We start from the raw sequence: 16,244 nt of genomic DNA, 5'->3' as shown, positions 1-16,244 counted from the left end.
CCTTGTACGAGAGATCGTGGAACGAGGTGACGTCAATCTTCAGAAGATCGATGGAAGGGAAACCTAACTGACCCATTCACTAAAGCCCTTTCTGTAAAGGAGTTCGATTATCACAAATCGAAGATGGATATTAGATACTATACAAATTGGCTTTAGTTCAAATGGGAGTTGGGAATTATGTCTAAAAGCCAATTTTTTGTTAATTGTAAGAAATTGGAGTTTGTATCTGTTTTATTAAAATGAATAAAATTTATTCTGGCATTTTTTTCATTTATCACAAGTGTTTCATCTTCAATTTGAACTCCTGTGTATTGTGATAAAGTCCTTAAGACTAATTTAGTGGATAAAGGAGGTTTTTATCATTTAGTCCTTAAACCAGTTCGCGACCAAATGATGAGCTATTAATTGGACGATAGCTATGTCAAGTATAGGTCATTGTGTGCCATTTAGTTGGTTGTCCTCTTAATCAAGAAGTGTGGAGACACTGTATGGCATACAGGTGAGATGTAGGAGTACATCATCACTGAATAGTGACTCACCTGCGGAGCACTCCACTGTCAGGAGTTAGCTCGCAAAGCGTATGGGCATAAGTACCCCTTAGATCTCAGACTATCACAGTGACTTACAAGCAACTCACTGTACTTAGGCACTAGACGACCTGAATTTTCAATTCGGGGATCGGAAGGATGCTGGGTGCAGTCAAGTACTCGCGAAGTCTGTGTATGAGTTAAGAAGGGATTGACCACTCCAGATTATAGGAGTTGATGTCTCGCTGTGTTTCAATTCAGTAAAACCTTGGCCAGGGTAAACCAAGTGATAGGTCACTTGATTTGATTATTTGAAATACACTATGGATGACAGGACCCAGAGGTCGACAGTCCACTCTGAGGTCATCTTGAGCATCGATGGTCATAGGGATGAATTATGCAGTAACCATACGTCTAGGTTCTTGAATGTTGCTTTGCGTATTCAACCTATCCAGACATCAGGTATCATTGCTAGATGGTCACCTCGATTAGTGCATGGAGTAGTCCATGTACTATCGGCTTAGTGTTCGAACCTATCGGAGTCACGCACATTAGTCAAGCTAAGTAGGAAGGTCTTGACCCAATTTAATTAAGAATTAAAATTATGGGTTATTTGAAATTGGTCTTGTCTATGTTCAGCTAGCACTGAACATGAGGTACATGCTAAATTTCATGGATGAACTAATTAAGTCTGTATTCAGGGTCAATCAAGTTTCAATTAATGTAATTAAACATGATTAGGACTCAATTGTTGAGACTGAGTTTGATTGGGTCTCAATTAGTGTAATTGGGCTCGATCACGATTTAATTGGGATTTAATTTCATATTTGTTTTGATCTAAATCGGACTTGGATCGAGCCAAGACTGGACCCAATTGAACCTCCTATGAATCGGACTCATGTGGAATTTTTTCGGGTCAAATCATTCAATTGGGCCATCAATTTGGTTTAGAACCAAGTGAATCAATTAGGCTAACCAATTTAATTGAACCGGCTGACCCAGTCCAATTTTTAATAACCTGTGGACCCATGGACCCGTGGACCAAAGCTCACATGGACCCTTAACTCTCTTTCCCATGGACCCTTAAGGTTTCTTGTGAGCCGCGATGGAGAAAAGCCTGGGAGGAGAAAACAGAGCCTTCTTCCTCCCAACTTCGTCTCCACACCACGTCGCCATCCGAACTCCGTTCGACTTGCCGTCTGGACCGAAATGTCCAGTTTTTGAACCGGCTACATTCCGGTTCAATTTGATTTTTGAAATCCGGCTATTATTGGATGGATTTACTGTTTTTCCCCACGTTTGTTTTTGAAACGAACGTTATGAATTCATAACGTATGGACTCGTAAAGGCAGTCAATTACTCCGATTAAATCCTCTCAGCATTGGCCTATAAGTAGGCCACCGTTTCCTCTCGATTAACAGATGAATTGTGAGTGAATCAGAGAGAAAAACTAGAGAGGATTAGTAAAGATTGAAGTCTCTGTCTGTGTATAAAACTCACGAAACAGAGAGGCTTAAACGGGAGTTCTGAAGAGAGAAGTGGTTTTTCTCTCTCAATCCTCTCTCCGGTGGTAAGCATCCAAATCCGGCGACGTGTCCTCTTCTTCCTTTCCTCTGTGATCGGCGTCCGAGCTCTCGGGCATACAGTGAAGATACGAGAGAGAAGGAAGAAGAAGGAAAAGAAAGAAAAGTGTTTTCTTCTAGGGTCCTTTTATGTAAAACATACCTCGTTCCCGCAGCGGAAGTTGGTCGAGGTAGGGCGGATCTAGATCTTTGAACGTTGCTTTGCGAGGCCTAGATCTGCAGGCTCTCTACTTCGCGCGCACGCCAAACTTCGTAGGAAGGTAGGATGGTGTCTGTATTTTGCAAAACCAGTTTTTGCAAAAGGACCCTACAAGAAAACACTTTTCTTTCTTTTCCTTCTTCTTGCTTCTCTCCTGTATCTTCACTGTACGCCTGAGAGCTCGGATGCCGATCACAGAGGAAAGAAAGAAGAGGACACGTCACCGGATCTGGATGCTTACCACCGGAGAGAGGATTGAGAGAGAAAAACCACTTCTCTCTCTCTTCAGAACTCCCGTTTAAGCCTCTATGTTTCGTGAGTTTTATACACAAACAGAGACTTCAATCTTCACTAATCCTCTCTAGTTTTTCTCTCTGATTCACTCACAATTCATCTGTTAATCGAGAGGAAACGGTGGCCTACTTATAGGCCAATGCTGAGAGGATTTAATCGGAGTAATTGACTGCCTTTACGAATCCATACGTTATGAATTCATAACGTTCGTTTCAAAAACAAACGTGGGGAAAAATAGTAAATCCATCCGATAACAGCCGGATTTCAAAAATCAAATTGAACCGGAATGTAGCCGGTTCAAAAACTGGACATTCCGGTCCAGACGGCAAGTCGAACGGAGTTCGGATGGCGACGTGGTGTGGAGACGAAGCCGGGAGGAATAAGGCTCTGTTTTCTCCTCCCAGGCTTTTCTCCATCGCGGCTCACAAGAAACCTTAAGGGTCCATGGGAAAATAGAGTTAAGGGTCCATGTGAGCTTTGGTCCACGGGTCCATAGGTCCATAGGTTATTAAAAATTGGATTGGGTCAGCCGGTTCAATTAAATGGGTTAGCCTAATTGACTCACTTAGTTCTAAACCAAATTGATGGCCCAATTGAATGATTTTTGATCCTAAAAAATTCTATATGAGTCCGACTCATGGGAGGTTCAATTGGCTCCAGTCTTGGCTCGATCCAAGTCCGACTTAGATCAAAACAAATACGGAATTAAATCCCAATTAAATCGTGATCGAGCCCAATTACACTAATTGAGACCCAATCAAACTCAATCTCAACAATTGAGTCCTGATCATGTTTAATTACATTAATTGAAACTTGATCGACCCTGAATACAGACTTAATTAGTTGTTCATCCATGAAATTTAGCATGTACCTCATGTTCAGTGCTAGCTGAACATAGACAGGACCAAATTTCAAATGACCCACAATTTTAATTCTTAATTAAATTGGGTCAAGACCTTCCTACTTAGCTTGACTAATATGCGTGACTCCGATAGGTTCGAACACTAAGCCGGTAGTACATGGACCACTCCATGCACTAATCGAGGTGACCATATAGTAATGATACCTGACGTCCAGATAGGTCGAATATGCACAGCAACATTCAAGAACCTAGACGTATGGTTACTGCATAATTCATCCCTATGACCATTGATGCTCAAGATGACCTCAGAGTGGACTGTCGACCTCTGGGTCCGGTCATCCATAGTGTATTTCAAATAATCAAATCAAGTAACCTATCACTTGGTTTACCCTGGCCAAGGTTTTACTGAATTGAAACACAGCGAGACATCAACTCCTATAATCTGGAGTGGTCAATCCCTTCTTGACTCATACACAGACTTCGCGAGTACTTGACTGCACCCAGCATCCTTCCGATCTCTGAATTAAAAATTCAGGTCTAGTGCTTAAGTACAGTGAGTTGCTTGCAAGTCACTGTGATAGTCTCAGATTTAAGGGGTGCTTATGCCCATACGCTTTATGAGCTAACTTCCGACAGTGGAGTGCTCCGCAGGTGAGTCACTGTTCAGTGATAATGTACTCCTACATCTCACCTGTATGCCATACAGTGTCTCTACACTTCCTGGTTAAGAGGACAACCAACTAAATGGCATACAACGACCTATACTTGACATAGTTATCGTCCAATTGATAGCTCATCATTTGGTCGTGAACTGGTTTAAGGACTAAATGATAAAAACCTCCTTTATCCACTAAATTAGTCCTAAGGACTTTATCACAATACACAGAAGTTCAAATTGAAGATGAAACACTTGTGATAAATGAAAAAATGCCAGAATAAATTTTATTCATTTTAATAAAACATATACAAACTCCAATTTCTTACAATTAACAAAAAATTGGCTTTGGGACACAATTCCCAACAATTAAAAAGTCAGAACAAATTAATACTGAAATGGGAATCTCTTAGAGATTCTTGATTGAAACTAAGCTAACAATGCCCCATTGTTGTGTCTTTTAGGTTATTAAGTTCCAACTAGTTTACCAAACCCAAGGGATAGGAAAGCATAATGGAAATATAGAGATTCTCATATATTAACAATAGAAATACTGGTTTCAGAAGATGGAACATCATTTTTTTTTAAAACAAGACATGGAGAATTAACTGGACTGTTGTGGTTGGAACAAGGAGGGCATGCTCTTGACAAGCAGTCAGTTACACAATCTTTTGGGAGTAATAAGAGTGTTTCTTATTTCTCAAAATGTGAGAGCATCCAGTATACTCAAGTTTCTTATATGAAGCAAGTTTCCAAGAAACTGCTCAAGGTTTAACAAAAATCTGCTCTACATCCCCTAAATTCTAATAATCCACATGTGCTTCTAGGTAACCTGAGAGAGGCACGATTAGTATCTTTTTGTTGCTAATTTCAGATATTCTGGTGAAAAAATAAAACTAAACCAGAAAGGCAGAAGGCATAAAGAACAAGTACTTCATTCGAGTCATAAATTTTCAGATAAGCCATGTCTACATAGAGGTCTTGTCTATGATATCTGCTATCTTGTGGGAGAGTTGGACTCCTTCCGAGCCATGCATGTCTTTCGGGAGACAAACAGTGCAGCGGACTGGATCACCACATTCGCAGCACACCACTCTGGGGCCGTCCTATGGAGGGGTTTGGAGCAAGTGCCGGCGGCACTAGAGCGTGTTTTGCTTGATTATTCCGGGCATTCTCATGGTTTGTAGTGAGATGCCGGTACACACACAAAAAAAAAAAGGTCTATGGGCTTTCTGAAAAGGATCTGCTCCACAAGTACAATGTTAACAGGGTCCAAAACTTTCATCCTATTTCTATATTAGTTGAACTCGTTGGAATTGATCGAGATGCCAGCTATTTCCATAGGGTGGTCAATCATCTACTACATAGGCTCTGGCCTTTCCCTTAGGATTAATAGACAATTAAAAATTTTTCATGCCTTAGATAATGCTAAAGATTATTTTTACAGAATAAAGATACAGAAACTCTCATAAAAACAAAGGCAATAACAGACAAACATAAAACACCATGAATGTCTAAACACTGGAATTGCACCAAAAAGTGTCCTCTAGCACAGTCAATATTATGCCATTCATCAGCATCATCAAGTAGTTATCATATCACTGCTAATTAAACAAATGGAAATATATATCAAAAGAACTTTAAAAAGCATTGATATTTCTGTTATTACTTATACAAGGGGAAAACATGAACATTCTTTAGAATGCTTTTGGTTATCACAGGACTTTATTAGCATGTATGTGCAATGAATTAAGTTTTAGTTAAACGATTTCTCAGATATGTCAATGTAACAAGTTCAATTTTTCAAATGACTTATAAAATATACTAGGACTAATGTAGACATGCCAATTTGTTGTCCATTAAGCCTTATTGGTTACCCGCTGCATCTCTTTTCTTGTCAGTGGATCACCAATCATAACAGATGTCCGGCAAGCCCGTGAAGCCAACATAGCACGAACTCTTGATGGACATAGAGAATCAGAAGTGTCCATTTTGTAACTGCCAATTATCGAGCAATCTTCTTGATTATCAGCAAGGGTACAAATAAGATCCTTCACGTCTGTGTCAGAGAAAGCAAAACAAAACAAAAACTCCAGATAGTACATTTTATTCGAATACTCCTAAATTCTGGGATATAAATACAGTAACTACAGAACGACCAATTCAAATCTACAAGCATGATTACCTTCAGCTCCAAATGTTATGTTCTTACTGAATGGAACAGCCTTCACTAGAAATCGATGGCCAGGTGGGGCATGAGCATCCTCCATCAAAACAAACCCATTTCTCCTTATAAAAAGCAAAGAAACTGTAAGTGCAAACGCCATAGACACACGACTCGAATTAAGAATGCTGAAATTTGATAAATGCAATGAAAAGCAGGACATCTTGACTCTTCAACAAATTTACAAAGTTTTGCATATAAAAATTTTCATGGGGCTGAAAGAACCGAAGGATGTTAGAAACAACTACACTTTGTAGGTAATACTACTCAAGAAGAGGTAAAAAGTATGAGTTCATACCATGTAACGTATTCTTGGGAAAGGAATAAGTATGCCAAGATCAAAGTCACCTTTAAAAGAAATGCAGTTTCTTACGGCAAAGCATGCATTCTCTATGTTCTACCTCCTAATGCTCGTAACATGGGACCCTTGAGCAAGTGTTTAAAGTGACATGAAGTGGAAGAGGAAGTAACGCCCAAAATGGCATCTAGGCCCCACATAATAAAAATTATAAAGAACTAATGCTAACTGAATCTGCATTGGCTTCTTAGAATCTCAGTGAAAATGAATCTTAAATGAAAGAAGAACAAGAGCCCAAACAGTACAACCAGGCTAATATGGATATCATTAATTTATGATAACTCTTTTTTTTATCAGCAATAACCATGATAAAATAAGAAAACTACAAAACTTTTCTATCTCTAGCAAAGATAAATGGCATAGCAATTCTCTGAAGATGTATCTAGCATCGTAGTATAAATTATAATAGACTAACAAAGTGATCCTACCTTGAATTACATAAAGAAGTGTGGAAACAAAATATATACCTGATTACTTCCATGTGCATAGAAGCTACTACTTCCTCTTCTGGTGATAATTCCAACCTCATTGGCCTTAATATATACATGCATTACAAAAGAAAGAGAAGAGTCAAGACGTAAATAAACAAGTACAAATTTGACTAGATAAAACATTGCCCTTGCCACCAGGTTACAAGTTCAGAAGGAAACACACACAAAACAGTGCTACTACAAGTATTTTTTCATATATAAGTTACAAGTATTTAATTGAAGTTTTTGAGGATTAAGAAATACATGCATTTTATGAGCCAACAGTTATGGATGCTTCAATGACCATCACTTTCACCATTAATAGGCAAGAAATGGAATAAGAATACAGACCACATTTTAAAGCTTTTTTTTGTTAAATTTCAAAGCCCTTTTTAAGGGAAAAAAGGCCTTGCTTTTCTTTAATCTTTGTAAAACTTACACCTCTGTCTAACCAAATGCCAGTTCCTTGAAAAACCAAAAAATACTTATAAACCACCTTCTGTTTATATTTTTCTTTAACTAAAAAATAAAAACTTAAATTTTCTTTCTAGTATTGCTTTCTATGATGTCATTCTAGTGCTAGATGTCTAGAGAGCATGGTACCCACAACCTATGCACATCTTAGTCTAACCAACCACTAAAATATTCCATAATTTAATTTGTATTGAACAAAAGAATAATGAATGCATATCCCAATCTTTTGTACTGCACCTGGAAACTTAACAGTAAATTATTATAAGATAAATCATGGTTGTTAGGTAGACTCTCCAATAAATTCTGTTCAAGACATGGCATGTAAATGACTAGGTCGACCTTTAGGGTTAGGAAAACCGGGGTTTACTGTCCGGTGACTCCTGTCACAGGACGTAGGACACATTGCATGTTTTTGGCAACCATAACAATGTAGGGGTTTGAAAATTCTGCTTTTAAGTTTTTGTGGAAACTATTGGTAGTCCAAAAGGGCTCAAGGGGTGATTGAATGATCAATAATGGGCAACAGTTAACTTGGTGATGCTCAGGTAATAGGCCTGATTTAAGAAAAAATATATCGGAATATGCAAGTCCCTCGCAAACCATAGTAGTTGATGCTACACTTCTTTCCCTGGTAATTGTTACATTCCTAATAAAACCACAGCCTAGATACTTTAGTAATCATATACATCTTTTATTGTGGAGAACACATAGGAAGCATAGGATGGCTTGTTATAGTGGTTTCCCTTAATAAGATATCACACCTAAGCATGCTTAGTTTCTGAAGAGATGATCCCATGTTAATTATTTAGCTGCTATCAGTTTCTTATGAATATCACAAATTTGCACTTTTATCACAAAAGAATCACATAACGTATCAAAATGATTATCTCCATACTCACTGAAGTAGGGGCTGTAGGTTCAAGGTGGTTGATTGTGAGAGTTGCTCGAAATTACATTTTTCATCTGCAGCATGCTGTAGATAATGAGAGCAAAAGGTTGTGAAACTGTCAGTTCAAATTCGATGCACATAGCATAATCTAATTACCATGCCATGAAAATGGTCGTAATTAGGACTTTCGGATTCGAGTCACACATTATTCATTAACAATGTTTGCATGTGCACAATATGAGTGGTTCAAGAAAGTACTTTGATGTCAAAGAAAAGACATCACCTGATCTACAATAAATAAGTCATCGTCTAACTTTCCAATAATAAATCCAAGATTGAACTGCCCAACAACCTGAAACATGTCCTCATATTAAAAGGAAAAAAATCAAAGCCCAGATAAACTGAGTAATTAAAACTAAAGCAAGAGTAATGAACATGTAAAGAGAAGAAAGAAAAATAAAACAAAGGAAGAGATGAGGGTATAGGTATCTCTGATCACCTACAAGCATCACTCAATTGCACTAAGATAAAGAAAAAATCCATCTATCAACTCTTAGTTTTAACAGATAATCAGGTAGGTCTTCCCATCTGCCATGTAGCATATAAGGCCTCCTTTTGCCTAGATTTGCCTTCGCTGGGAATTTGATGAGAATTTCCAGGGGGTTGACGTCATACTAACAACCAGCTGTAAAAGCAGTTCAGTCCATTGATCCTTCTCATCTTTGAGTTCTGCTCAGTAATCAACCTTATCTTTTATTGGGAAATGGTAATGACGTTGAGCAAATAATTAAGTTTTCTCTGCAAAATATTTTCTATATGAAAGAATATAACCCTGTTGAGAAAAACCAGCTCAACCATGTAGTAAGAATGAAAATGATAAGACTCTAAATCTAGGATTTAGGTGTTGGCATGTTTCATTTTATAATGTAGTGTTGTACAAATCATGCTGGCCAGTTATGGCATGGTAATTGGGTCCATAATGCTGTATCGTACTGTCCTACTTCATGATTTGTTCTCCCTGGCACAGACCCTTTCTTTTAATTATGAACATTGCATATTACCAGGCTTGCGACTAGCATATACTACATGTTGCCATCTGATAGATAGTACCATCGCATGCCAACCCACATGCAACAGGTGTGCAACAGAATCTATTCAATCCTTCCTCCAAAATATGCTTACATTAACCCTGAACTTGCAAGAATTTAACCATAACACTTCAAAAATCAAAATGACCAAAAACACCCACAGTGACCTAGGTACTCCCACATCACTGCCTAGACCCCCACAATGTGTTTTCAAGCTGCAACAAATATTCTACTGGTTTCCAAGTCTCTATTTCTCTAATAGTCGTCCAAAAAGTCACTCTATTTGGGCTGCACCTCTGTATGGGCTTATGAGATGCTGGCACACAGTTAAAAGTATTAATCCACATCATATCTGAATTCTTAAATATTGAGTTGTGGTGCCACCAGCATAATAAATAACTACCTAATTTTGAGTTCAATTATCAACATGTATTAATGTTGTATTAGTTAATTGCTCTAACCATCATCAAACTGACAAAAACATTACCAAGGATATGGTGAGGCATAGGATATAATTAAACTTATAAAGCGTGCCAAAAAAAAGAGCATCTTCTTGTAAGATTCAGTTTCTTGAATATTTTATTTTATTGATAATTTTTGGTCTAGCATTATATATTCTCTATGGCGATGCATAAATAAGGATCCATATGGTATTAGAGAAGTATCATAAGTAAAGCCTAAAATGTCAGTTCTTTCACTAAAAACCAATCCAAAATAGTCAAGATAAGGGGAAAATTGAAGCTTTACATCAATCTCCACTTTCCTATGAAGTGTCCATTTAAATGCTGCATGTTTCAAGTGTCAATGTGCACAAGATGACAAGACCTTGGATTGAAGAACATGATATAATGCAAATTATTAATGGATACAAACACAATATACAATGCTTAAAATTTTTGTTCATTTATAACCTGAAAAAGCATTAAAACATATACTCACACCCTCTTCTTTTTTATGGAACTAGACTTGCACCCTCAAACATTCCAAAAGAAAGAAAAGGGTATAACCACCCATATATATATATAACAAATGCCCAGAGTCTGATTAGTCAAACAAGCATTTTAAGGTAATTAAGATGGACTGCCAAAATAGAATTAAAATAAACAATCAGCTAACAGTAAACACCCATTTTTTTAAAAAAAATGGATATATAAGTCATTAAGGGCTGACTCGGATGTTGGAAGATCTGATCAGATGTCAGAAGATCTTATCACTCTGATAGATCTTCTAACGGGGCCTCTCTCTTTTTAAAACATGACTGACACTATGGTGGAAAGATTTAGGAGCTACTGTGGTTGCTAACCAACCCCTGTTCTTTTGGGATAACTAATCACTTCTATGAGGTGATTTATCTAATTCTAAAAAATAGGATCAGTTACTCCTCTGGCCTCCCCAATCACCTCCAAGTATCTTCTTTCTGTCGTAATTTCAAAGTTGATGCCCTGCTTGAATTTCTTATCAGTCGATAAGACCTTCCAGCATCCAAAGAGGACCTAAGTGTTTGTTAGATGCTTTAATTCGAATATACAATGTCAGCAAATTGGGGCAACCAAACCTCAACTGAAAATTTGGCTGGTTAAAGTAGTGTATGTAACTTACCATAGTTGAAATCCTGAATTTCCTAAAAAGAGCTGATCTATTATAGCAATGCTAAAACATGTCATTCTTTTCTCTATTCCTCCTCCAGATTCCAGCAAATAATGGTTTTTCAATCAGAAAAATGGATGCTTCAGAACGCTATATAAAGATGGGAAGTCTGGATGAATAATATTAAACTAAAATATCATTGTTAAGGTCAGAGTGATCATGCAGGAGAGTCTAACAATTATCCAAAATATGGGATACCATAACAAAATCTAATTCATAAACTCCCAATAAATTAAAGACATGGGAACTCTGTGACAACTTTTGTTTTCTCTCTGACCCTTCTCAACTCCCTACATCACAGGTCCTCCAGCCAAAATGTCAGAACATTTATTGATAGATAAGAGATGCTAGGAATTGCTATATTTTATAGCAAAAGTATCACATACAACACCTTAATGGTTTTTATGAAAACTAGTTTTTGTGATATTAAACAAATCTCAACTCCGGAAGCGCATTTTGCAATATTAACATGCCCATTCTGATTCCCATGCCCAAAAACTTAGAATGGTAGTCAACTGGTCATCATTGTTGGAAATTGTGTCATGAAAGACAATCGTCAGCCTGTTGATGATTGAATTGTATATGAATTAATGAAATTAATAAAAGTTATTTGGCAAATGTTTCATTACATATTTTGCATCTTCGTGAACTCAAGTAATGTAATGAAGTCCTTAGGACTCTATTAAACGATAAAGGAGGATTTATCAACAAGTCCTTAAACTAGTTCGCGGCCAAACGATATGCTATCACTAGGACAATAGCATTATCAAGAATAGGTCGTTGGGTGCCATATACGTTGGTTGTCCTCTTAACCAAGGAGTGTAGAGATACTGATATGTCACACAGGTAAAGTATAGGAGAACACTTCATTGAACGTGACCAGCTCCGGAACGCTCTGCTGTCAAGAGATGTTCCGAGTGGATATGGGTATAAGTATCCCTTAGACCTGAGATCACCACGGTGACTTGCAAGCAACTCACTGTACTTTGGCACTGGACTATCTGAATTTCTAATTCAGTGATGGAAGGCTATTAGGTGCAGTCAAGTACTTGCGAAGTCGGTGCGTGAGTCAAGATGGAATTGACCCCTCCTGGAGATAGGAAATAATGCCCTTGTGTTCAATTTAGCAAAACCTTGGCCAGGGTAATCTTTGTGAGGAGTCACGGAATTTGTAAAGTTGAAACACATTTTGGATGCACTGATTAAAGAGTTGACAGAACTCTAAAGTCATCCTAGGCATTTGAAGTCATAAGAATTAATTATACGGTAACCATAGTCCAAGGATTTCAGAATATTACTTTATAATTATTCAGCCTATCCGGACGTCGAGTACCATTGTTAGATGGTCACTTCGATTAGTACAGGAAGTCGATCTTGTGCTACCGGCTTAGGTTCAAACCTATGGGGTCACACGCATAGAAGTTTCTAGGTTGATCAAATGGCTGATCGACGATTAAAAATCGTCCAGGGGCACATCGGTCAATTCGATTGACAAATTACCCAAAGAAAAAGTTGCAGTAAAATAATTATTGAATTATTGAAGGATTAATTAGCAATTAGATTGCTAATAAACTCAATTGATTCAGGGTTTGACCTAATTGGATTGGCTTCGATCCGAGTTGATTAGGCTTCGATCCGAGTTGATTAGGCTTGACCCGAGCCTATTAAAAGTCCTTATTTGATAAGGATTCTAAGTTCAAAAATACAGAAATTGATAAGAAGAATCCCTAAATTTTAGGACCCTAACTTTCTTTCTTGAAGAAGAAAGACACCTCATCCTTATCCCTAAAATTAGTGGCGCCTTTCCTCTTTATTTTTGGCGTAAGGAAAGAGGAGGCGTGGGGCTATTTTTCAAAAAAATATGGCGCTTCAAATCTTCCTAAAAAGATTGGAATCAAATCCTTAATTTATAGGGACAGCGTGGCGCATGAAGCAGGGTGGCGTGCGGCTAAAGTTTGGGGCACATGAACCCCCTAATTTTTAGGGATTCATGGCGCAAAATTAAAAGAGGATTTGTTCACCTCTTAGCTGCCGATTCACTAGAATTTTTTGAAAATTTTATCAGCCAAATTCGTTGGCTAAAATAGATGTGAGGCATGGGGGGTCTTTTGGCTATAAAAAGACCCCCATGCCTAGGGTTTGAAAGACATGGTCTTTAGAAAGGGTTCTGAATTCTGGACAAATTCTGAGAGCCAGCCGCCCTCTCTCCTCCTTCTCCTTCATCTCCATTCTTCATCCTCTCGAAGAAGAATCAAAAGTTGAGTGCTTCGAGGGAGAAAAGTTCAGCCACTGCAGCACCTCTACGTGAGCTAGCACTCCTGCAGTTGTGGATCATCCTAGAGCTTCGCGTGGACTATCCGTAGAGGCCGGACGCGTGTGCGGCTACATAAGGTGATCAAGGCATCATCAAAGTCCTCAAAGCAAAAAGGTATTAGATCTGATCTCATTAGAAATTAGGATTAGAAATCAACTAGGTTGCCGAAATTCTGCATGACTACATATTAGACATAGAATCATGCATACTTATTTAGGATAAATGTTTAAAGTCCTGGATCTATTTTTGTTGTAGAGATATGTTCTCTAGCATGCATAGGAATTAAATAGTTTAATTCATACTTCTGCTATAAAATTTTTAAAAATATATGTATGCGACCACTAGGGTTCCCAACAATCATAAACACTCAATGTTATTCATCTAAGTAGGATATGGTCTATGACAACAATTGTCAAGACTGAGTGTATGTGACTACCTCCATGCGTCCAAAATCTTCTTTTCTGAAAAATCTCTCGAACTCAACAATAGCTGCCGCTAAAGAGCATGCTTTTCCCTCATCATTTTCTGGTTGAGAATTCGCAAGTGTTGCAGCAGTATAACACCTAAGGCAAGGCAAATCAAGTAAAAACAATAGGAAAAAAGTCGTAGCTGGACATAAAGATGATATAGGTAGTTTTCTAACTCTATATAATGTAAAGGATAGATTGTTCAATTACCTTGCAATCCTCTTTCCATCATCTGATGAATTGTTTGAACATAATCTTGAGAGCCTCTGTTGCCTTCTTCTTCTAAGATCATTGATATTAAATTGCAAATATGAAGACATAGTCATAAGGGAACAAGGTTTTAAAGTGTCATTAATTTTGTGTTGTGATTCAAGCTCTGAAGGAAAGCCTGAAAGGTTTGCTGACTTTATTTCCAAATCTTTGTCAGGTGAAGATTCAGAGTTTGCTTGAGCAAGCAATGGAGTATCCTGTAATCCTGAATTCTGCTGGGGATTGTAACATTGCGTTCAGTGCAGCTTTACAAACAATTATGCTACCAATATGGAAGAAAAAGAAAAAGAAGATACAGTACCACTGCAAAATATATAGGAAGTGATCAAAATAAATAAGTTTGCTTCAGAGCATCCCTAAATTGAGTCTACTTTTGCTAGTTAATAGTGCAATCTCATGCCAAATTTTTGCTAAACTGTCCTCACTTAGAAATGAATGTTAACTAGAATGCAGTCTACTCTGAATCATATGGGTTCGAAATGCATTTAGAGTAACAATGGTTGGGCTCGCATATGCTAAGATTCTCATATACTATAAATTATCGTACATTAGTTGGTATGTCATATTCATATATCAATCTAACCCTTTGTGAAAATCTATATATGCATGACCGATAGTCCGCCAATAAATATTCCTGTGCAAAGCCAGAAATGCAAAACATGACAAATGACAGGAGATAACTAGTAACGGTAATGTTTACAAGTCCTAAATGGTGCACATGCCATTCCACCAATTTCTGCAGAAATCCTCCAAAGATATATTTTCTTACTATGATGCTATTCCAAAGTTCTTATTTCACAATTTCCAAAGAAATTAGTGAAAGAGTGGAAAAAATAGTAGCAGAAAACAATGATTAGCTTTCCTTTTAAGTGAAATAGATTAGATAAGTCCTCTCTTGATCAAATGCCTATTTACCAGGAAAACAGGAAATACTTATGCAATCTTACTAGAGAAATGGAGATGAATGGTTTAGGCCATGTACAGGGGTTTAATTTATTACAAAATGGGGTTAAACCAAGAGCCTTTGAAGGCCTTTACCAAAGGGGATCGGGATATTAACTGAGCTCTGCTGCAATTCTTGGGCAATGAAGAGATCTTTGAGATTCAGGGCACATTCTCGCACTCGTGTTAAGTTTTTGGAGGGAGTCTACTTCTTTTAGAGTTCTGTTCTCTAGGATGTATAACCTAAGTGCTTCATGGTTTTCTGGCGAAGTGATACGAAATGTCACCAGGCTTAAGTCTTTTCTAGGTTTATATAGCAGAGGAGGTAGCAGATACTATAGAACAGTTTACTTACAAATGATCCAACCAGAACTGAGGCTGTGTTTCTATTTCTTTCGTATTCCATTATACATGAACATTGTGACAGCATGACTTTTATTTGTGGCTATAGTAAAAGAATGAAAGTTTCTCTTGGACAATGCATGCCATCTCTATTCATATAGAGGACCAGCTAGTTCTTCATGCCATTTTCTATTAAATTATTTACAAGTTCCCATCTCAACTGTATTGTCTTCTACTGTCAATAAGAAGCTTGGTATTTTGATGAGTTATCAGCAAGGGCATAAAAGTTGATATGGTCTGATACAAAGTCCGCAATCTCAGTATTGAGTGCCGTCCTCGCACATTTCCGGTTCGGCATCTTGGAACCATTATAGTACAACACGCACCTCCTGTCGAGATAGCTTCCGATCCCTTTTTCTTATTTTTATCATGGTACCACCTGAAATCGGGCAATATGGGTCCGTATGGTATGCTACGCATCCTGCTTCAGGTGGTACCAAACGGTACGGGGTGGTTTCACTCGGTTTGGACCATGGTATGCTGTAACGTACCAAACTGAACATTATCGGATGTACCGTACCGTACCGGTATCGGTATCGATAGCATACCGAGTGTCGGTATGCCAGACATACCGCGTAC

The 16,244-nt window shown here is 37.8% G+C and overlaps 1 protein-coding gene across 1 annotated transcript in view; it reads right to left on the bottom strand.

Annotated features, from left to right (window-relative positions):
- Positions 1-16,244, bottom strand: part of LOC103718613 (DNA mismatch repair protein PMS1) — a 66,120-nt gene that overhangs the window by 24,868 nt on the left and 25,008 nt on the right. Inside the window, 7 exon segments of the mRNA XM_039120380.1 lie at positions 5,998-6,179; positions 6,306-6,409; positions 7,170-7,235; positions 8,546-8,619; positions 8,819-8,887; positions 14,021-14,147; positions 14,262-14,536. Of these exon segments, the coding sequence (XP_038976308.1) occupies positions 5,998-6,179; positions 6,306-6,409; positions 7,170-7,235; positions 8,546-8,619; positions 8,819-8,887; positions 14,021-14,147; positions 14,262-14,536 (897 nt within the window).

The sequence above is a fragment of the Phoenix dactylifera genome, unplaced genomic scaffold, assembly GCF_009389715.1.
Source record: "Phoenix dactylifera cultivar Barhee BC4 unplaced genomic scaffold, palm_55x_up_171113_PBpolish2nd_filt_p 000796F, whole genome shotgun sequence".
In the NCBI taxonomy this organism is placed as follows: Eukaryota; Viridiplantae; Streptophyta; class Magnoliopsida; order Arecales; family Arecaceae; genus Phoenix; species Phoenix dactylifera.
This window is presented reverse-complemented; position numbering and strand designations above follow the sequence as displayed.